The sequence below is a fragment of the Eublepharis macularius genome, chromosome 2 (genome assembly GCF_028583425.1).
Source record: "Eublepharis macularius isolate TG4126 chromosome 2, MPM_Emac_v1.0, whole genome shotgun sequence".
NCBI lineage: Eukaryota > Metazoa > Chordata > Lepidosauria > Squamata > Eublepharidae > Eublepharis > Eublepharis macularius.
The window spans coordinates 133,396,291-133,418,891 of record NC_072791.1 but is presented as its reverse complement, the minus strand read 5'-3'; the positions used below and the strand labels follow the sequence as shown (position 1 = coordinate 133,418,891).

Genomic DNA, 22,601 nt, shown 5'->3' with positions numbered 1-22,601 from the left:
CCCGTTCATCCTTCCTATGTTTTCAATTGATTTTCCCGCCCCTCACTCCCAGAAGCCCTTTCGCGATCGGCAATCATGCACCTAATTAATTTTTTTTTAAAAAAAAAATAAGCCTTATTGCGCTATTGCGATTTTCTGTAATGCTAGAATAAATGCCCGAAGGCACTTTTCCCATCCTAATTCAAAATGCAAAGTAAACGTATATTTTCTTATTGTATGACTTGCATTACCCCCTCTTGTTTCTTGTGTTCTTACATTTATAGATCATAATAGCAAAAGTATAAATACTGAGCCAAAGGGCTATTTCAAGCCAAAGGGCTATTTATGGTTATTCTAATTTGAAAAAAAAATTGGCTCAATCAATGTTTTTGCCAGTTCATGGGCGGGAAAACTCGGCTGCCTATCATGCTCAAGTTTGGGGTTGGACTAGCACAATGTTGATATTGTGAAACTGCGATATAGCGAAAATATACGGAATTTTTTTTTAAAAAAAGGAGGGGGGAACTTTATTTTTTTCCCATGTCTGGAGACACTTCAATTTGATGTCAGAGTGCGCTTCTGCCTGAACAACTGGAAGTGCAAGCATACATGATGTGATAGGTGAATCCGTTCTGATGCCGATAGCAATGAAGACGCTATTCGTTGCAAAACTGATGGATTAAATGGCCATGTGACGACAGCCTAAGTCTTGGCTTGCTAGGCCGCATGTGTTGTGCACACACACATATCTTTCTTCCCACTATATGTAACACTTGAGTCATCTGACAAAAGTAGGGTTACTGACTTTTAAAGTAGTGCCTCCATCTGTCCCGTTAATATCAGTATGATATTATTTAGCTCTATGCCATAGAAAGCTTCAACTGCCCATTTCTGCTTATTAAACCTCTATTAGAGGGACAGATTTTTTCCCCTGGTCAGTTGACAACCTTAGGCAAAATGGGCTGATTCATGAAAGTTTGCGCTAAAGAAGTTAGTCTTTAACATTCCACAGGTTTGTTGGTTCAAAATATTTCAGCAAACCATATTAGTATCCATAGTAATGCATAATCCATAGTTTGATGCTTGCCGAGAATATTTATTCATGACAGCTGTAAAAAGGGCTACCTTTTAAGTGCTTATGGCTCCCATATATGTTTACAGGCTTCCTACTAGTTAATCTCCTAACTGCAGATCTCCCTGAATCCTGTACCAAGCGAGCAATCTCTTCCAATGATGTGAATCCTGTCCGTACAGCTACAATGGCTTTACTTGCATGAACATCAATGAACTTTCTTACTAGGTACCCTTAGACAAGTTACAATCTCATAGCCTAACTGCTATAGGAATAAAATCACACCCACCTCCCAAATGTGTATCACTAAGGGCTGTCAGCTTTTGAAATGGTTCATGTAGCCAGCCCTTTGAGGCAATCTTGATGGTAACAATTAGAAAACAGTAACATTTAGCTCTGTATCTTGCTGATTTTGGCATATAAAGGCATAAGCATAACACAGGCTGATATTTTTTCTAGGCAGCTGGTTAACCCAACTACCAACACCAATCTTTATAGAGGAAGGGTAGGATAAAAGTGAATTTTCAGCTCTGGGTTAAAAAAAAAAACTCAAATCAGTTGAGGCAAGAGAACATTATAGCTGATTGCTTTATTGATACTGTATTACGAATGAGAAGTACAATAGGTGCAGAATTCCGGGCAGTTTGACTCTTGCATATTGAGTGCACACAAGTGAAATATTTCAAGATACATTAACACCCACTTTTCCCTCCCCCACTCCCTCCCCTCCATATAAAACTTGAGCAGACAGTAATACATACAATGACAAAAAGTTTTTTTTTTAAAAAAAAACAACAAATACAATTCTTCCCTTCATTTAGTGCAGAGGCAGCTAGGTCCATCACCAAAAGACTGAGCCTTTGCAATCAGGCAGGATGAAATGAATGAAGCTGTTATGAGACAGTAAGACAGTGGAACCAGTTTGGGGGAACCATGCTCCACTCCTTGAATGCTGTGGTCATGCACCAAGGGGTGGAAGAAAACAGATCAGGTATGTAATTTCAGTAATTTTGTTTGTTTTTAAAGCCCCTTCTTTAAAAAAAAATAGTTGTGCTACATGGATTTTACATTTAAATTCAAGAAGATTGTGCTCAGAAAAATCTGTTAAATTAGCCATCTTTCCTCTCCCTTGTAGTTTCATGAAAAATGTTATATGTGCCAGAGAAACGCCATCAATTGTGCTATACACCATTTCTCACTGCAACAGGATTGGAAGATGAGAATACCCTTCCTGCCAGTCTGCTTTGTTTCATGCCTTAGTACAGATTTTGCAGATCAGCTGAACTAATCAAATTAAACTGCTGTCATCTTGGGAATTCTAAGGGTTCCAACCACCAGCCCAGTGTTCTTTTGGTCCGTTTAAATATTCCAGTCCTAAAAACACATTTCTTCCGAACATGTTGGCATTGATTTTGCATAATGAGCCTATGCAAGTTTATTCCAATTACTCCCAAGCTACACAGAACTACTTTAAAGTAAGCATGTGCAAGTCTGTAGCCTTACATAGTGCATGTAAGCCGGGAAAAGCCAAGTAGCCAAAATACCACCCAATTCTCTGGTTATAATTGTCTTCTTGTACAAGCTGTATGCAGCTCTATTTTCTGTACTCAATTTAGGCCTGGATTTATTCAGGGAAAGAAATCAATGTGAGTTCCCTCTTGAATCAAGTACATGCCTCAAGTACCTGCGCTGGAAGCTTCCTGATATATATTGTCTCAGAATCTGAGCCTAACATTCTGATTAATTTGGTACCGAATCTACATTTATTTTACTTTTCATGTAAAATGTAACCATAGCATACATTAACTATTGTTTCTATCTGGCATTAAGGTAAATGATTACACTAGCTCAAAAAAGAGAACCTTCTGTAACAGTTAGAGGGACGCTGAACCAACTTCCAAAATGCAAACATTCCAAAGACAAATTTACAAGCATATACTTGTTCTCTGTTGAGCATTCCACTTCCCAAAAGCTATTGGCTATTGATATTCCTCCCAGTTGACAAGCACTTAGGATATATTTAACTGTATGGATACTCCATCAACTTTGATTAATATTCCATAAACTCAAAGCAAGCACATATTTCTTTGCAATATCAAGGTCAGCTCTGTTAATAATATTACAAAACTGAGCCCAGACAATATATAAATTCCCTTTGCTCTTTCATCAGTATTATGTCTCAAAGAAAGTTCTCATTTTATGTGTTCTACCATAGCATATATTTTAGTTGTGTTGGTAGGGGAGAGCATTGTTGCTTTTTTCAGTAAAAGGCTTCCAGTAAAGCTTTTGTTCTGCAAATATAAGTATAAAACAACCCTTTCTGTCCCTTCCCCAGCCATTTTTTTCTTAACTTGGATTATTAGGTTTTTTTTTCTTATTTCTAACTGATTGGGGCTTGTGTTTTGCAGTGCCATGGAAAAAATAAACCCCCAAAGGCTTCATGGCTCAACATTGCAAGCTGGCATTTTAAAAAAAGATATATTTAAAAACCTACCCTTTCTTTAAAAATACAATTCAAGTAGTCTTTTATGTTCTTTAAAATGTTTGGCTATATAAGGCAAAGCAGTACAGAACTGATTAGATGTCCCCCTTTCTCTAAGCAATTGAGTATATATGATGGGGGCATTGGTTTCCCCTCTTCTTATAGACAGGTGATGTGATTAGCTATCATTTTTATCACCTTCTGAACCCTCCAATCCTGAGCTTCAAGCAAAATGATTGAATTTTAACCTTTCCCATTCCTGAAACATCAGATCAGATTTCTGGTTTTTTTACCCCAAAGGATGGGATATGGAGTTTTGAAGCCTCACTCACATCTTATGAAGGCAATAAAGATGACCATCCTTTTTCTAGATCTCTTATATTACTATCTTCCTTTTCCCTTGGGAGCTTTTGCGTTCAAGACATAACTCTACTCGCTTTTCCTTCCTCTAGGAGAGGATAGCAGGATGTTTCATTTGCATTAAGTAGCTGACCTGTTGTTGCTGCTATTATGAGATAATCCTCAGAATTGTTCCTTTCATTTTTGACAAGGAAACAAGTAAAATGAAGCAATTGAATAATGAGATGACTAGTAATTTGAGCTATTCATCCTGAGGAGGTTCTTTGGGCAACCACCACATGGATTCTTGCCTAATTTGAAATGTGAATTTCAAATATGGTATCAGATCAGAAAGAAGTGGCAGAGGGAGACTGAAAGTGACACTTATTTGTAGAAGGATGCTGACCCTCACCCTGCAAAGGCCAATGGCTGCTCTATGTACAGTGAATAGTTCCATGGAATAAAATGAGATTACTCACAAAGTCACATGCATATGCCTTCGCAGTAGGCATGCTTCCAATTCTGGATATCAAAGACAGTGTGAAAGACTTAAAGGAAAAAATGTTGATCTAAAATGTATATAGTTGTATTTATGTGTTTCTGCATGTGCGTGCGTATTGTGTATATGAGTGAAAGGCAATTAGCTCATATGGTCATGACCAAGCTATATTTCAGAAGAGAAAAAAAGAACACTTATCACACTTTCCTAAAACGAAAAGCTAAAAATTTCAAGTTCAGTATTCGAGATCTTGTCCTTCCCACCCCACCCTCTTGTAATTTTCTGGGTTTGTTTTCCCCCTTCCAACTTACATTAGCACCATAACAACATTTAAACATTACAACCCCTCTTCAGTTACTACACAAAAAAATGGTCCCATTAAAAATAGTGCTTTTCTGCCAAAAAAAGTTATATATAATATATATTTTATATATTCAACTAAATCCGTGGCAAATGTGCAATGCAGACGTCTCCTCCATTAAAGTGAACCTGTGTTCACACTTTCTTCTTTCTCTCACTTCCTCGGTGATTTTAAAGGTGCAAATACTTTTGGAATTGTGTAATTAAACAACAAAAAGGTAGCAGGCCTCATTTCTCTCTGGTTTTTAAAACGTGCAAAACCCCCTTCAAAACATGCAGTGGTTGTGATTTTTAAAAATGTTTGGAAATGAGGCCAAAATTTAAAACCCTCAGTTGTCCCACCCCCCTTTTCACTTTTATTGTCAAGACAAGTATATATTGGGCTTCTTTCAATTTCAATATCTTCTCTTGCTCTTCTGTGGTTAGAACATGGGTTGAAAGGCAGTAGCCCAATATTAAATAGTTCAAGTGCCTTAACGGTCCTTTTTAAGTAAAGGCTGTAAAACTGAGTAGGAAATGAAGAAAACAAACAATTTTTTAAAAAAATTAAGGACAATGCCACAGAAAATGCTGCTGCTGACAACGTTGTAATCCTGTTCTTTCTAAGTCAGTTGTTTGGTGTTACAGTGCCCCTTCTTGCTCCTTGGTGTAAAAGGACATTTCCCCTCCCCCCCCTCTGCCCTGGTTTGGGAGACAGAAAAGGTGGGGCCAAGCCTGGGAATGTCTCCCATAAGACTGGGAAAAAAATAAAGAATCCATTTTGCTAATTGTCACAGTTCACTTCTGGGTGCTTGATGTTTCTGAGGTGGTTTGCACAACCAGAGGCTTCTGAGTGGGGAGGACCACCAAGGGACGATGGGCCTTGGATTCCTCAGATTCTTGCAGTCCTTCAGTCTGCCATCGATACCTGCGGGCACGGAGGATGTTGGGGAGCCCCCTTTGAAGGCGCTGTGAGCTTTTCTTCTGCCATATGTCATATTTTGAATACTTGGTGTGAGAAGGCTTCTGAAAGGGATCCTTCAGAAAAAGAAGAGAAAAAGAAGAGAAACAAAGTGAGGGTGAGTAAGAGGATTTCATTTGATAGTCTATCTTGGTAATTCATCAGTACAAAATCTGACCAACTTTTGACTGTGAGCTCAAATGTTTGTTTTCAACCAAGGAGACACGCAGGTAAAAACTTGTGTTTACTCAGATATGTTCCTTAGAATTGGTTTCTTAACTAAACATTGACTATTTTGTTAAAAGCTTCAGTGTCATCTTATACTGTTATATTGTGTCTGTTTCTTTAAAAAAAGTTTTATACATACATGTAAAATGTGAGCCTGTTCCTGACAAAAAAAAAAGATATGTAACTCTATACATCTTATTTTGCTGTGTGTACCTGAAACTGGTAGATACTACATGCCCAAGGACAGAATCATGCTACACTTCCTATTCAACTTTCAAGCTACCAATAGAAATGCAATTGTTGTTCTTTTTTGTTTTAAGGCTCAGCTATTTAACTATTGATCACAATGTCCGAAGTTTTTTTTTTTTAAGTAAGAGGTTTGAGAGTAAAAAAAAAAAAAGTATGTGTCATGAAGTGATACTTTGCCATAACTGTAAAAGCAGCAGATGTTGGCAATAAGGGTACTGTTCTCTCATGGCATTTTGTTTTTCAAAAGGCATCTATCATTTAGATACTATCTTACCTTGTTTAGTGCTGGTAAGACTACAAGAGAAGTAGATGAGAGGTCCCTCTCTGATTTGGCAGATTTTGCACAGTAAGTTTCCAAGAGATTAAGATCACAACTCCGAAAACAGCACTCCTCCACTATGCCGCGGTTGAGCCGGCCTCTGTTTCTGCCCACTGGCCGACCTGTAATGGCAGAGTTGTGTTAGGAAAAAAACATGGATTCCGATGACTGGATTGTTCTGCAAGCATCACAATTTAGTACCGATTTTTTTATTATTTGTCCCATTCAACTGGCTCACTTTCAACTTTTTAAAGAAAATTCTATATGTAGTATTAGCATTTTATAAAGTACTATGGACAATCCAGAAGAGAGAGAGAGAGACTGACTGACTAAATAGACCAAGCCTGTACCACTTGGCTTGCTGCATGCAGGCCTGTTCTAGAAAAGACTACCAAACACCAATTATTATGTACAATTATACTTTCATTAATGTATTCAATGTCAAAATATTAGTAATGAGTTCTGCTGAAATATATAGTTTGTCTGTTCACTGAGGTAAATTTCAAGATGGCATGCACACTAAGAACTGCCACGTACTTATGCTCTTGCTAGTTAAGGGAATTCAGTACATAGGCTGTATTTTTACAGGTTCTCAGGTTCTGTCCTCTTATCCTAGCCCCCTTCAGAAGATGCATGCTGTGCTAGTGGAGAAAAAAGAAGCCTGTGTGCGCACACCCTCACAAACACTGAAGGCAAGTACCATCAGTACTGACAGGCGATGCTTAACAGAGCAGTGGCTTTGGAGTGAAGTTTTCAGAACCACATTTGTTCCAAGAGCAACTGCTATATCAGATCCCAGGAACATCTAAGAAATTCCTGTGAGTGCTGTTATGGATATTTCTACTTTCCATCCCTGAAATAACTTTCAAGGTCAGTCATCATTATCTGCTTTCCTTTCAAGACTGGTACCATGTATTTCCAATTATGTAACTGTCACAGATTTGATTGTGTCTAAAATAAATAAATTAAAAATTAGAGGTATTCCACATCAACTCTGGAAGCAATGGCTGAGAAACAATTTTGGGTTACAAATGACTGATTAGTTTGTGATTTCATTGTAGGATGGAAATATTCCTAGCCTGTGATGCAAGTCACACACACAAACTGTGGGAACATGATGAAATGGCAGAAGGCAGACTATAGTTGTCGTACTCAGCAATGCTACTTAACATTTTAATAGTCTATTTAAGTGTTCAAAGTGCTTCACATGAATCAGTAATCCTTCTGACAGCCCTATAAGGTGGTAATTTTCCTGTATCACAGACTGGGCATTGACCTAAGATCATCTATCTGAGGAGAGATTTGAAGACTCTGTACAGCATAGGTGGTCTGGCCACCTTCTTGATTAATACAAATTTTATATGTTGCATTGTCGAAGGCTTTCACGGCCAGAGAACAATGGTTGTTGTGAGTTTTCAGGGCTGTATTGCCGTGGTCTTGGCATTGTAGTTCCTGACGTTTCGCCAGCAGCTGTGGCTGGCATCTTCAGAGGTGTAGCACCCCGCCATTAGCATTCCACACCCTGGGAAACTCTTACAGGATGACTCAGCTCAACCCCACCCCTCCTGAGTAGATATAAATGACCTGCCAACACCTTTTCCACACTGTGACACTGAGAGATCTCTGTCTTTTGGTGCTACACCTCTGAAGATGCCAGCCACAGCTGCTGGCGAAACGTCAGGAACTACAATGCCAAGACCACGGCAATACAGCCCGGAAAACCCACAACAACCATTTATATGTTGCCTTCCCATTTTAGCTTTACATCAATCACTATTAAAGAGTCTTTTGCTACTTGCATGGTAGATATGGGATCTCTACAGGTCACCTTCTATCCAGCTGATGCCAGCCAGGTTCATTTTCAGCAGTGAACTAAATAAGGCACCTTCATTTGAACCTTTCTGTGTCTTTGGAATGTCGTCTCAAGAGTAGGGCCAGGAGTTATGTTCATCAGCATATTCAGCCCCTGCATCCTATGTCTAGTGCAAAGGATGTAGTATGTGCACACAGCAACTAGACACAAATTATTGAACAGTTCCTCTTTCTTTGGAGTTTTTTTTTTTCTAAACGGGAATTGCAACCAGCCTTTTTGTAATATTGCCCAAGGTTACTCAGCACTGCAAATACCCATGTATGTATTGAGGAAGTGGGGTAGTGGATGTCTGTAGCATAGAAGAATATTTGTGACACACTTCTGAATAATTGTAAAATACTCCAAAGCCTGTGCCCCCATCCCTCACACACCCCTAACCACCGCTTCTGTCTGATCAATCAAGTACCAAGCCAAGCGGAAGAAGACTCTGGGTGTAAACAATCCCCTCTTCCCCTGTCAAAGGAATGTGGGCACCAACAAGAGGCTCTTTGTCAGATGGCTGGGCAGCAGCAGCCATTGTTCCAAACCCCTCCCCCAAAATAGCTTCTCTTCCCCCCCACCCCTTTCTTTTTCCTAGTATTATTCTGAGGGATGCAGAGAGAGAATGTGCTTTGTCAGCATAAGTGGCTGGAAAGAGCTAAATTCTTATCAGCTGTTGGAAAGGAAGAACAGGAGCTGTTTACAGAGAAGTCAAATGCCTCCTTCTCTCCTACCCCCTCCCTATTAAACCCTTCATCTCTTCCTAGTCCAGAAAGACAGGGCCAGGTCCAACAATTTTATCTCTTGGAGAGTTTTGCCCCCTCTGGTCTGGAATAATGTGTTCCTCGTGAGCTGTGCCCTTCAGTATCTGTCTCTTTCCTAAATTTCATATCTACAGGTTATTATTAAAGTAAGAGAAGATGCTACTTCAATACTTTTCTCAATCCTTTTGCACTGGTTCATGTAACCATTTTTGCAAAAGTTGTTTAGGACAAACATTGATTGGGTTTGTTGTTCATCAACTGCATCCTATGCAGGGGGTCATTTTAGCTCTCTTCAGTACTGCCACCAGATCCCCCTGCCCCCAAATGAAGAAAAAAAAAAAGATGACAAACATCTGAGAGCTGAGCTGTTAAGTCTGATTTCAGTGGAGCTATGATTAATTGTTCCCAGCTAGGGTCTTGACCTTTGGTGGTATTGGTCATAACTGGAGATTTAAAGGGCCTAAAAAGCAGCTATGCTTCTAAAAATATTTTCAAAAGAAGAGACTTCAGACCATCTACATGAGGAAGGTATCAGGTCTGATGCTCATGGATAAGAGGTTATGCAGCTATCAACAATCTAGCAACTGCTTACTTTGGGGAGACAAATGTTGACCCTTTTTGGTGCTGAATAACATATTCTCTAGCCCCCTACCACACTAGCACAACTGGACCTCAGCAACCAGTCTTCTGCATTTTTAAAAAAGTTCATAGTTCCAAAGACTTGCCATTTCAAAGCTGATTGTTACTGAAAACAATATGAATGCAGAAGAGATCCCTTTTGTCAAGAGCTTGGTCCTGGAATCTGTTTTCATTCCCAGCACTCACTCCCTATGAAGCAACTGGAGATAGCCTTGCATATGCTGAACACGTTTCACTCACTACTGAGTAACCACTGCTCATTAGGATTAGGGGCCAAGGTCTTCAGATCAGAGAGTTCAACTTTTGGGAAGGCTTTGAGCCCAAACACATCTCTCTTTGAAAATTAACTACCACCTCCAAAGCTTTAAAAAAGCAACTCTAATGATAAACATGCCCCCCAACTCCCTGCCTTTCACCCATGGAGAATTTACTTGCTAATCCTTCCTGTTGTTATTTCCAATACAAAATGGATGCAAGAACACTACAGAAGCACAGAAGTAAAACAAGGCAATACAATCAGACTTTGGAAATGAAATAGTTTTTTTTTTTTTAAGTCAGGTACATAAAATGAGTGTATTTCAATGTCAGGGTTAACTAAAAAGAATGTTAGATTTTGGTCTCATGTCAACTGACCATAGTTCCCCATGGTGTAGTAGTTGGACTAGAACTGAAAAACCAGGGTTCAAAAATCTCAATTTTGCCATGAAGTTCAACAGGTGACCTTGGGCTATCCAGTACCTTGCAAGGATTTCATACACTGCCCTGAGCTCTTAGCCGGGAGGGAAGAGTTTAAAAAGTAATGTACAAGTAAAACATCACCTTGGTTCTTCATCAGTAATGAGAACAAACCTTCAAGCCATTTCCCTGTGTCACAATAGCTTATGGGGGAGTTTCCCCCTCCCCCAATTTTTATTGCTCCACATACACAGAATGCTCCACGTGGAGCAGAAAGAACAGGGGGGGGGAACTCCCTCCCGTGCTATTGTAACACAGGGAAACAGCTTGAGGAGTCCCCCCTCCCCCCCACAGAGGTATTCTGAGGCTGTTTGGGTTCTCCTTTATTTTTCAGCAGCTATTCCCCAAAACTGCTATGTGGCTGCAGGGAACTCAAGTTGGGTCTGGGGAATCAACTCTTTGAAAACCTGCATGTCTACATGTCTAATTTGACCCTAAGGTACCAAAAGTTTAGATCTACATAGGATTGTTTTAAAATGTCCTGTACTTCTAAGAGACATGGTCAAAGAAGAAACCTAATGCAAATGTTAAATCCTAAAGCAGAGCTCAATGTGATGCATTTTTCAAAGGCTGGAATTTGATTTATTCAAGATTACCTACTGTGATTTAGTAACTAGTGTTTCAAAATGCAGTTTACTCCCTTGTGCTTAAAAAAACCTAGATAATTAGGTTGCTAAATTAGAATAACTAAGAGTATTCTTTCTTAATCAAACAGGAATAGGAATCGAATGGATATGTACCATACGTGTCTAGGAAATCTGATACTTTATTTCTAGCAGATTATTTCTGTCAAACCATACATGTTTGTGTAATGTCTGGTTACATGCTACTAAGTTCCAACAATGTATTACACAAGTTAGGGAAAAGAGTGTGCTATATGATTTCCTTGAGTGTGCTATATGATTTCCTTTCACCCAAGTACAAATCTGATTTAGTAAAGGCATAGACTCAACTCAAACATGCTATGTAAAATAAATACAGCCTCTCTGCATTCTTAGTGGTGCACATGAAAGGCAATTGGTTGATAACTCTGCAAAAAGGTTGATTTACAGACACATTTCAGTGTTGCAGTGGTTCGTCTATGTCCCATGAACATACATGTTCTACTGAATACCCATTGCTAATACTCCTCTCAGCATTTTCTACAGAGGGAAACAAGCTAAAACATTCTAATCACATTGCCTGGGTAAGCAACTGGGGGAGGGGGGCGGAATCAGGAAATATCACCTCAAGTATGGTTCACAAGGTCTTAGCTCAACCTCAGCCATAATCCAAAGATAACACTGGTCTACCTTACAGGGATGTAGTAACATAATGTGAAAAAAACTTTTCAGAGCTTGAAATGCAACTCAAAAATATGAAGTATTATAGTAATAGGTGTACATGGTTTGAATCCACATGCTTTTTAGGGAGGAGCTAATGCTCGGTTCCCTCAATGTGCAAGAGATACTTACTGAAATAAAATCCTCTGTCCCCACAGACAAACTGCAGTGTGTCCACCAACTCTCCACCACAGAGGGTTTCAGCAGGGCTGTATGCAGAGGCAGAATCAACGACGTATGCCAAGAAGGTGAGCGCTAGCAGCAGTATTCGCTTAGAAGTGCACATCTTCTGCACCTAAAAGAGATGTATTTTTTTAAAAAATTAAATTGTTTCTTCTGTATTACCTAATCAACTATGAAACAATACAGTGGCAAAGTAGGTGACTTGGCATGCCACAAGTGACTATTTTAAAGGAATTCCTGAGAATGGCCTCCGAGTTGTCTGCTGTAAATCAGTGCCTCCACAACAAGTACCAGCATTGACTTCAGCTCACTGGGAAAGGAGGCAGTGAAAATGGAACTTCTTTAGCTACAACTGATTTTAATGATAGTTTCAGGTGAGTATAATTTTAAGACAAAATGCTTTGAAAAGTTACTTGAAAAGATGAAAGCAGCTGTAGTAAATAAACACCAAGGACAGACTGACCATGGTTTTCATATTAAGTTCCATATGAATAAGATAGAGTCTAAACTGTATCCCCACCAAGTGTGCACCCTGGAAAGGCAGTGTAGTTCAGTGGTTAGATTGTCAGCCTAGGCTCTAGGAGACCAGATTCTAATCCCTGCTGTGCAATCAAAACTCACCAGGTGACTTTGGATCACTTAGATACTCTCAGCCTAACCTACCTCACAGGGTTGTTCTAAGGATGAAATGGAGAGGAGAATGTCAGCCACTTTGGGTTCCCAATGTGGAGAAAGGCAGATTATAAATAAATATATATAAAATGTGCTAAAGGAGCAGAAATACCAAAGCTGGCCACTGCAGTCACTTTGGTTAAACCTGTAAAAATTTCAAGGCAGATATTGAACTTGTTTAAAGCAGATTTAGTGAAGGGGGCAGAGGCCCAACTACAAATTTGGCTTGGCTAAGGAAGGGCTGCAGCTTGTGTTTCCATGCAAAAATGTGTTTGAAGTTGCCAAGGTAGATAAACCAAATTAGCATATTTTGGCTTTTAAAGGGGAGGGGGAAGCAGCAGCGTCCTTAGTTTCTCTGCCTCAGGCCAACAATGAATAGCATCAATTACAACCCTTTCAGCTGTAATGGATTCCTACAGTATTGTTTTAGACTTCTTTTAACCAGTATTTGTCTAACTATAAAGCATTGTTAGGAGCACATTTTGGAGAAAAAACAGTCTGAAAAGGAGGGAAGATATTATATGGAATGAATTATTTTGTTCTAAATTCTCAAATCTAAAGTATAAGAGAATATATGAATATTCCTTGGAAGGGATAACTAATGTATGGTCATCATGATAACACGAGGCAGATGGCGACCTTTTGTAAAGTTGGGATGAATCCCATGAGTGATCTAGTCCAATCTACTCTTGGCTTCATCTCAAGCTTTCTAATGTGACCCCAGACAGAATCCAAGGACAGTTTTGAAATAGGTCTGTTTCTATCTAATAATCCATATTGCCAATGCTGGATTACCAGCTTTCAAGCAATTTATGGTATGTGGGAGAAGAAACTGAACTTTATAAAGCGGTTACTAGTCCCACAACATGGAAGAAAAATATTTGCTGTACTAAGCAGGGAAAACACAGTGATCATCCAAGGATAATTCTAATTTCTTACTTAAAATAAGTCATCTGATTTGCTTTTGAACCAAGTACTATTGCAGAACACTCAGCTTAAATGTAGGACTCTGGCCTCAGCTTTTCCTGTATAACCAAAATCTAAAACCTTGACATGTAGCTGCAGGGAAGAAATAAAAAACTATGTGCAAGGCATGAAAATATGAATAGCTCTTCAAAGAACCATTTTTTGCTGACAGTAATGTTGGGATCACAACTATGCTGGTCCAAAAGTAAACCCATTTGGGATTCCCCTGTTTTTCTCTCTTGCACACTTTAGAAGTAGCAAAAACAAGTTCAAGTGAGCCGTCTAAAAGCTTCCTGTAAAGGGGCTTAGTGATGCAATAGATTTAGTCTCAGCCAATAATGTTATCTATGCATCATTATTAAATTAGTTTTTATGTTTTATGCTAGCTGTTCTCATTGGGCACAAAATATTAATTATCTAAAATTTAAATCTCACCTTATTTTCCTAGACTAGTGGCAAGGACACAAGAGCCTAAATCTATTAACAAAATTAAAAACAGTACACAGATTAAAAACACAGCCAGATCTGCCCAAAACAGTTCACCTTCTACCAAATACCCTCTGGAATGAACCTGTCTTGTGCATCTTCCTAAATGCAAGAAATGAAGATGCCAGGGTCTAGATTCTTTGATGAGAAAGACCAAATTATGATCTTTTGGCTTCTAAGGGGGGGAGGGGCAGTGCCCTCGGTTCCTCTGCCTCAGGCAGCCAGCAACAAGTAGCACCCTTTCAGCTGTGGTGGTGCTTGTGAGCAACTGTCTAGCTAAATTCAAGTTCAAATTGGCAGAATCAAGGCAGAACCACCTTGCGTATAGTTATCCTGTAAGGCATAACCACCTTGCGGAATACCTAGCCTTTCCCCCAAAAGGAATTCAGTGGACCACAATTTGTTCAAAGGGCACTATCATTTTGTGGTACAGATGGGATTGCTCCTAATTTTCCCTCCTAAGGAAAATGTTCATTAACCTAGATTGGTTTTACAGCTGTGCTATTAAAAATTCTGTATTAGATTATTATTGCAAAAGAACCTACTGAGAACACTACATGGTTGACACAGGGAAAGCCTGCTCAAATGGGCTAGAAGCTCACAATGAGTTCTTCACATTCTTCTATCAACATGTGCAGGATTCAGCTTTTGATTTGCCATCAAATGAATCACAGCAGGATCCCTGAAGCTGTCCTGAGGACAGATGCTTAACTGGCTCACTGCAACTGGGGAGTCAACATGGGCAAGCTTCTTCAAGCACTAAGCCTATCGCTCCCATACGCCCGGATAGTTGTGTGAATAGGCTTTAACTCTGAATCTGCGGGCGAGGGGAAAAGGAATCGTGCAAGGCAGCTTCCAAGAGCCTGGTGAGCTATAAACAGTTGCACCACATCCATCTTAGTGAAGATGTTGTAAAGTTAATGCTGAGCTACCTGCATGTTGGCAATTTATCTTTTAGGACACCAGAGGTGTGTAGGCTGCAATATTTGATGGTGACTTTAAGGACAACCAACAACACCCCCACTCCTGCACCCAATTAACTTCTACATAACTAGTGAGCCTCAGAGAGCTAGTTTAACCACTTTGTCATCGACCCTGGTGACCGTCAATTTCTCACAAGGGATTGCTTAATTTTTATGTTTGACAAGCTCTGAACAAACAATTTATTTTCCCAGGAGGCCTCAAATCTGGGAATTTATCTGTCTGCTCACAAATTCTTGGAAAAAACCCTGATAAGGTTTATTCTCCCTCCCTATTCCCCCCCCCCCCCGCCATTCTCTCTTCACCATTGCTCAGAGGGATCACTACAACAGTAGATGATGTGGCACTTAAAAAGTCTTTTCTGGCAAAAATGCAAACATACACATGGGAAATCCAGGTTAAGCCATAGCTCTGAAAGACAACTGCACACAAGAAAAATCTTAGCTAACTTCCATCCTGTGCAATGGAAGTAGTAAATGGGAAGAGCTACATCCAAAAATTAAAGCTAACCTCCATTACTTCTCACAGCAAATTTCTGCTACATTTTTCTTATCCTTATCTTGCTCTTGAAGCCAATGGAATTTCAGAACGATATGAGATATTTAAAAAGCTATCCCTTGTATAGTTGTAGACTCCAGCACATTTTAACTGGTTTCCCACACTATCAGCAATTCCAACCTAGTCTATTAAAGTGTCCTTTCCCATCCTATTGAAGGTATGACACAGGAGTCAACACACAGATAGAGATGAGGAAGCAATTATTTTGTCAGCAGCTGTGATACTTGATACTCCCCAGTATTGCAAAGGGGGAGGTGAACACCCTTCAATGATCTCCTAGAAAATATCTGCATCTGTGAAGTCGTAGAGTCGCTCTACACAAGACATCTTACATGGGGACACTCAAGTGAAACATCTTACACTTGTTCTCCCATTGTGGATACACATGCACTGCTAGGGAGACAGAGTACAGCTGAATTTAAGACCACACAGAAAGTAAGTCACTTGAGCATCCCCATGTAAGATGTCTTGTGTAGAGAGACTCTTAGAATGCCATGTTCTCCCTTATTCTCCATGCAATGCCAAGCTATTTCCCTCCCTTTTGGCCAAGAGGGGACAAACAAGGTACACTTACATTATTTTTTTGTTGGTGGGATCTGATAGGAATGATGTTTTTGAAGCATCCTGTGACAAAATGCTGCACAAAGGGAGAAGTGACATCTGTGCTGTAACTTAAGCCAACATCCAAATGGATGCCTGTATATCCCAATGCACTGCTTGAGTACTGTGCATTCTCTCCTCCCACTTCTTAATGCTGGGTTTTCAGATACCTCGTAGTAGGGATGTTCACCTTGGGTTTTTCCCTTCTCCTTCTCTTACCACTCCAGAAGACAATAAGAAACCAGGCAGAGAACAGCAAGGGAGAAAAAAACTGCTTGTTTACTACCCAGTGCTGAACTCCTCCCTGCTCTTTCCTATCCCCATGTGAATCTTCTGCAAACAATCAAAACAATCTTGCATCTTTGAGTTTACTCCATAGGAGACTGTAGACAATGGGACAGGGGAGAGATAACAGAGGCTTAATAGAAGGCTTAACAGCAGTGTTGTGATGTGGCCTACTACCACCAGTCTTCCAATAACAGCATGACTTATGACCTTAAGGGCTCAGACCTCACCCCACCCTGCCTCCCTTTGCCAAAAGCCATGTTGAGGATTGGGTTGTTAAATGAGTAGGGGGGGGAAGCTGGAATTACAATAACGAGTCTGGTCAGGAGGATACAGCATCAAAGACAATGACAGCATGTTGCTGGCTGTATTAAAAAGGTCTACATTATGGATTTTTTGTTGTATTAATGTGTGCCAACATATGCATAAGCCATCAAGTCAACATATGCATAAGCCAACATATGGGTCAACATATGCATAAACCATCAAGTCTGTACTGGTGAGAGGTGGAACTAAAATCCAGGTATGTTCTTTCGTACGTATCCAAGACCACTTTCATAGTTAAGAGTGGCACTTAAGGCATGCAACCTCTGTGTGGAGCAGGGGGTAAACTTCCAAATGCATTACAGAATACATATTATTCCTCAAAGCACCAATATTGCTGGGGCAAGGCAGCTCACTGGTTCTACATTTTTGTACATTTTCTACATTGCACTGGTTCTGATTTTTGTTTCATTAAATGTGCTTACATACAAGGCACACACGCCATGGGTACAAATTCCATTGCCTCAAAAAAGTGAGGAGCCTTTTAAGTCCTATATTAATAACATCACTAGAGTTATTGTAAGCAACTTTTTTTAAAATGTCTATAAAATACCTTTTGTAAAAGAAACTGGGTTTGGAATATATAAAAGAGTAGAGTAATTAGATTGCTGACTGTCATCTTGTGTCCATGCATATGTATACACTGTTCCACCACTCCCCCAAAATGTGAAATCATGGTATTTTAATGTACTAGAGGCTGAAGGATAAACTAGATGTTATGGCAGCCTAAGAGTGTTTGTTGTCTAGATTTCCTAAAGTGGTAGCATTTAAAGCATAGCATAGGGCTCCTCATCCCTGCAAACCTACTTCACAGCTTACACTGGGATTTATTTCCAGTCTCACAAACCACCAGAACAGATGCAGCAGGAGAAGAGCAGTGGTAGGAAAAAATTCAAGTCTTCTCTAATACCTGCCTAGCCTGAAATGATTTTTCCACTTCAATGTTTACAGAATATCTGAGGTACTCTGATCCTGACACAAAAGTCTATTGCCACAGTGTCTTATTTGCCCCTTACCAGTTGTGCCTATATACAAATAATTTGACCTGACTAATACCACAGCTTAAAATGTCAATTCATGACAACAATAAATGCAAAACAACATGTTTAATTATACTGGGTTCTAGTATGTTTGGAGTGCGGCATGCCAAATGTCTATGGCATAATCACGCACTCAGAAGCACTAGAACCAGTAATAGGAGTCATAAATTGGATTTGCCATGTTTGAGGAGGAAGTTTTGGCTTATGCATAACCATTTGCCTGGGTGCCTGTTGTGAACAAGCATCATCTCCAAGTGACAAAGCAGAGCAGCTTTTGTTCGTGAGAAGAGTGTGTTCTTTCCCCCTTCTTTTCAGGCCACTTGCATTATACAATTGATTAATATTGGTATGTGTAGGAAGGCTAGTAAAAATGTTTGTGGGCTAGTAACTAGGGCTGTTAACATTTGGTCTATTCAATCAATTAATGGGGGCTGCCATCTGAGATGTTGTTCCATATGTATTTTGTGGTTTGAGGATTTTAGATGTATTTATATGTTTTAATGTGTACTGAGCATTTTATTGTACCCCACCCTGAGCCTGTTTGTGGGGAGGATGGGCTAAAAATTGAATAAATAATACACTTTTGATCAATTAATAAATTAGAAATAAATTAAAAAGGTGTCCCAAATAATTAGGCAGAATAACTGTCAATTATTTAAGTATTTACACATTCATGAGTGGCAGGTATCTTCTTAAAGGCATTCCTTTCTCTCCCTACCCCCCAATATGGAGAGAATGCTTCTTCCGAGATGCTGCCTGCTGATGTGACATGCATCCAAGATCCATTTAATCTGCAAATCAATTATTTGTATGTAATCTGATTATGATTTCTTTAACATAAATTCATACTAATTATACCTTTTGTACCATTTTTAAAACTCTGTTATGTTTGTAATTGCTATTCCCTGTTATTTGTGAATATTCTTCTGTCCAACAGCATCAGAACTTAATCTGAATGACACTATCAAATCAGAGAGTCTACACATTTTTCATTCAGGACAATGTAGCCTGGTCCTCCCTTGCCTATCTCCCTTACGCATACAACACTCCCACACAAAGCAGTATAGCCAAGGCAGTTGAGTTAATGCTATTACTCTGTCTTAGTTTTTTTTAAACACATCTTTTCAAGCAGTTATTTACTTTAAGGGAAGAGATTAGTGGGGTGAGCTCCACCTAGCTGCAAACTTTCCTTCTACCTCCTGTGCCAGGCAGTATAGTTTTAAGCCACCATACATTGGTCTGCACTTAAAAAGGTTATACTAGCAAAACAATCCAACAGCTGTATAAAATAAAGCTACAGAAAGCAGATAGGTAGGAAAGGAAAAAGAGCAGTATGTCCTGTTTATTCATCCCACCAGGATATAAGAGTATTGCTTGAACTTTGGTGTGAAGCCCAGAAAAAATGATTTATTACATTAAATAAAAAAAGGAAACACAATCTTGCTTAACTTTCTAAAGGCATCTGGCAGGAAACAGGGAAAGGAGATTTAAAGTCACTCTTTTCACCTAACCGACTGATCAATTTTAGCTGTCCAAGTTAACAAGTTCTTCTGTATTGCCTCTTTCTTTTTCTGCTTTTGTCTCCAAAATCTGAAATAAATTAGTGCAAAAATACATCCCTCAACCTGCTAGTTAAGTCAGAGATCATGGTGCCTGCTGCACACCAGCAAGCAGTATGCCCACAATATATTGCCCAGAAGTATACTTAATTCAGTCCCTTGTTTACCCTGCCAGCTCCATGTTAAGATGATTCAGAATCACTCTCCTGCCTTCTGTGTATTTTAAAGCATCTTGTCTCACTACCTTCTCAGTCTCACTCATGCTGCTGATGAAGCAAGTTCTTTCCTAGAAAAGCTCTTGCTGCTAAAAAAGCCAAAACACACTAGTTAGCCTTACTACCACAGCACTCTACATTTTTTAAAAAAGATAAAGCATAAACCATTTTACTGCTGTCAACAGGCAATATCTGTTGAGTCAATTCCTCAAAGAATCATTGGTTACAAAGCATGGATTCCCACACTAGACTTTTACAGTGCTGTCCTGCTGTCTAGCTAAAGGTCTAACTGATCCCAATAGACTGCTGCAGAACACCTAACTAGTTAAAAGGAGCAATTCGAATCAGTGTGCAGAATCGGTCTGTAGACCATGGACAAACAGCTTTTCACTTTAACAGAGAAGATACTGGGAAAGCAACAAGTTTTGCCTGACGCAAGATTTCTAAATAATGATCTCTGACAACTGTTCAGATAGCCCTTTCTCATTGCAGCTCTGCAGATGCGAACACAACCCCAATCTCTTTCAAAGCCAACAACCAGTGCTAGTGGCTGTGAAGTAGAGCCCTGAGTTGTAAATAGCCATATACAGTAGTGCAGAGTGAGGTGCCACCCTTAAAGCACCAATCCTCCCTCCCCCTACAAGAGTTTCACTTAAAGCCTCCCATGCAAACTTTTCTCTCTTTCTAACTCAGCATTCTGAGCCATACAGATTAAAAAGACTGTTAATGTGCTACTGGCTGAAAGCGGTTCAGACACATCTGCTGGTACGGTTATGTTAGACTACAGTTTCCTCGTGTGCCCCAAATCCCTACTGCTCTGCAGACTGCGAAAACCTTTCCAAGTTTCTCAGAACAATTACTCTAGGGAAAAGCAGTTGGAAGAGAAGAAAGAAGGGAAAATAATAAAAAAAAAAATCCATACAAAGTAGAAGGCCCTATGCCAACTGTTAACTCTCTCTGGTTTTTGGCTCCACTTCCCTGTTTTTTCCCTTCCTTCTCTAAGTTTTCATTCCTCAGAGACCTAACATGCTGCAGTGTTTTTTAAGAAGTGAGTTTAATAACCGCCAGAGCTGAGGAACTGTGTGTTCTTCACACAAAATGCACAAATCTTCAGAAGTTTTCCCCCAAACAGCTTGAAAAAAGCAGGCAATAACTTTGTCATGAAAATGTTAGCTTAATGTTCTATCCAGCACCTGACCTTGCATGTCCTTACACAGAGAGATGCAATCCAACTCGCATGTTGGACTGAAGCCCTTTTCATCCAAACTCACACTCTGCTTGCTGTTTGTGAAATCGCCAGCTAGCACTCAACATGCAACATTCTATGACTATTTGATACAGACCATGTGGCTATGCCCACTGAAAGATAAGAGTCCCTAGGGCATTCTTCCCTTTAAAAAAAGCCTTTTGACACAGTGCACTAAAACACATTTTTAAAAAAAGCTATCTGCCAGCATCTAGCAATCTGCTATTTCTGGCCAACACCAACCGCTCCATTCATAAAACTCAAGCAGCGCTGAGCTAGACTCTTACTCATTATGCCGTACATGCATCGCGCCTCTACTCATACAGACTCCTTCACCCTGAAAAATCTCCCCTTTGAAGCTTCTGGATATCAACCTACGTAGTAACGTAGCTGCCACAAGTTCTTACAACGCAGTAATGCTACAGGCTCCGGGAAGCCTTTGGACTGGGCTGCTGGAGCGCAATCGTTCCATGAAGTCAAAAACGGCTAGTTCTGACCCATCCCTTGGGGTCCCTCTAGCGTCAAAAAATGAGCATTGCAGAAAGGGAAATTTAGTTTTTCTGTTCCGCAAACCAGAAGACTGCACGCACGGAAGGGATAAATTGGGAAAGGCACGAAAGAAAGAAAGAAAGAAAGAGGCGCTCGCTCCTTCGTGCCGGTCACTTTTGTAGCTAGTCCCCTGTGGAACTGCTTGCACAGATCTTAGGCGTACGAAAAGCGGCGAAAAGGTGTGCAACAAAACAAATGAAACTTTTTTTTTGAGGCAAGTGTAGTTCAAAAAATCCTGTTTCAGGCACTAAACTGTAAAAAAAAACCCTTTGTTTTTTAAAGCAGAACTCAAATTCCTGAGAAGGGGCCGATTGTCCCCAGTCTCTCGCAAGGACGTAAGAGCTCTGCTTCTTTTTGCAATCGGCGTCCTTCGGTGAACTCAAAAGCACGCTAAGGAAAAGCGAGGACAAGTCAGAAACGCACTTACGTTATAGACGCCCAAACCGTTCGCAAGAGTTGTGATGCTGCTGAGTTGACCGCCCTGCTCCCTCGCTTTCCCCTGCCTCCGAGTGCCTTGGAACGGGAGATAAGTCCAGGGTGGTTTGTTTTCCCCCCTTACCTTTGAACTGCCACAGCTGCTCTCAACTTCTTGCGTGCAGATTTGGAAGACGTCGGGGTGGCTGGAGCATTCATCCATGTGCCTCTGTACTCTTGACATGGTGCTGCTGCTCTGCTTGATTTCGGGTTGTATTTGGTATAGCAAGTCCTTTTAGACGTGTGTGTGTGTGTTTAAAAGAGAGAGGTTTTCTTTTCTTTGCTGCCTCCTGTTTAGATCTTTTTTCCAGAGACCAGACTGGTAGGGCTTAGTTCTCCCAGAGGCAGCTATAGCCTCAATTAACTGCTCCACAACTGAGGAGACAGACTGAGAGCGTTCACTGTCCCTTCTTTTATACACCACCCAATGGGCATGCTCAAACTCACAACCATCAAGGTAACCCAGCCAATAAAATTGCAGAGGTTATCTAACCCCTCTCTCCCCCCTCCTTACCTCCTCCCTCTTTAAGTTCTTCTGAGCCTCCCATTTGGAGGGGGGGGGAGTTTCAATAGCGTGGTTTCATAGAATACTCTTCCCCAGCAAAGTCCTATGAAAGTGGCTATTGCTTCCTGCAGAAAATTCCTTTCTTCCTCTTTTCCCCACACATGATGAGGAAAGGAAAG

At 40.2% G+C, this 22,601-nt stretch overlaps 1 protein-coding gene across 1 annotated transcript; it reads right to left on the bottom strand.

Annotated features, from left to right (window-relative positions):
* Positions 1 to 1,621: 1,621 nt before the first annotated feature.
* Positions 1,622 to 22,292, bottom strand: IGF2 (insulin like growth factor 2). The gene is made up of 4 exons (XM_054971146.1): positions 22,003 to 22,292; positions 11,912 to 12,074; positions 6,423 to 6,589; positions 1,622 to 5,748 (listed from the first exon to the last, which is right to left on the bottom strand). Exons 1-4 carry the CDS (start codon positions 22,099 to 22,101, stop codon positions 5,509 to 5,511), a joined length of 669 nt encoding a protein of 222 aa, XP_054827121.1. The 5' UTR covers positions 22,102 to 22,292; the 3' UTR covers positions 1,622 to 5,508.
* Positions 22,293 to 22,601: the final 309 nt, after the last annotated feature.

What these genes read in the sequence shown, in the direction of transcription:
- IGF2 (XM_054971146.1), bottom strand. Translation starts at nt 22,101, where the DNA reads ATGTCAAGAGTACAGAGGCACATGGATGAATGCTCCAGCCACCCCGAC. An exon ending in GCAGCTGTGGCAGTTCAAAG is followed by an intron (nt 12,075 to 22,002) that starts GTAAGGGGGGAA and finishes CATCTCTTTTAG; the next exon opens with GTGCAGAAGATGTGCACTTC. An exon ending in TCTTACCAGCACTAAACAAG is followed by an intron (nt 5,749 to 6,422) that starts GTAAGATAGTAT and finishes CTTTTTCTGAAG; the next exon opens with GATCCCTTTCAGAAGCCTTC.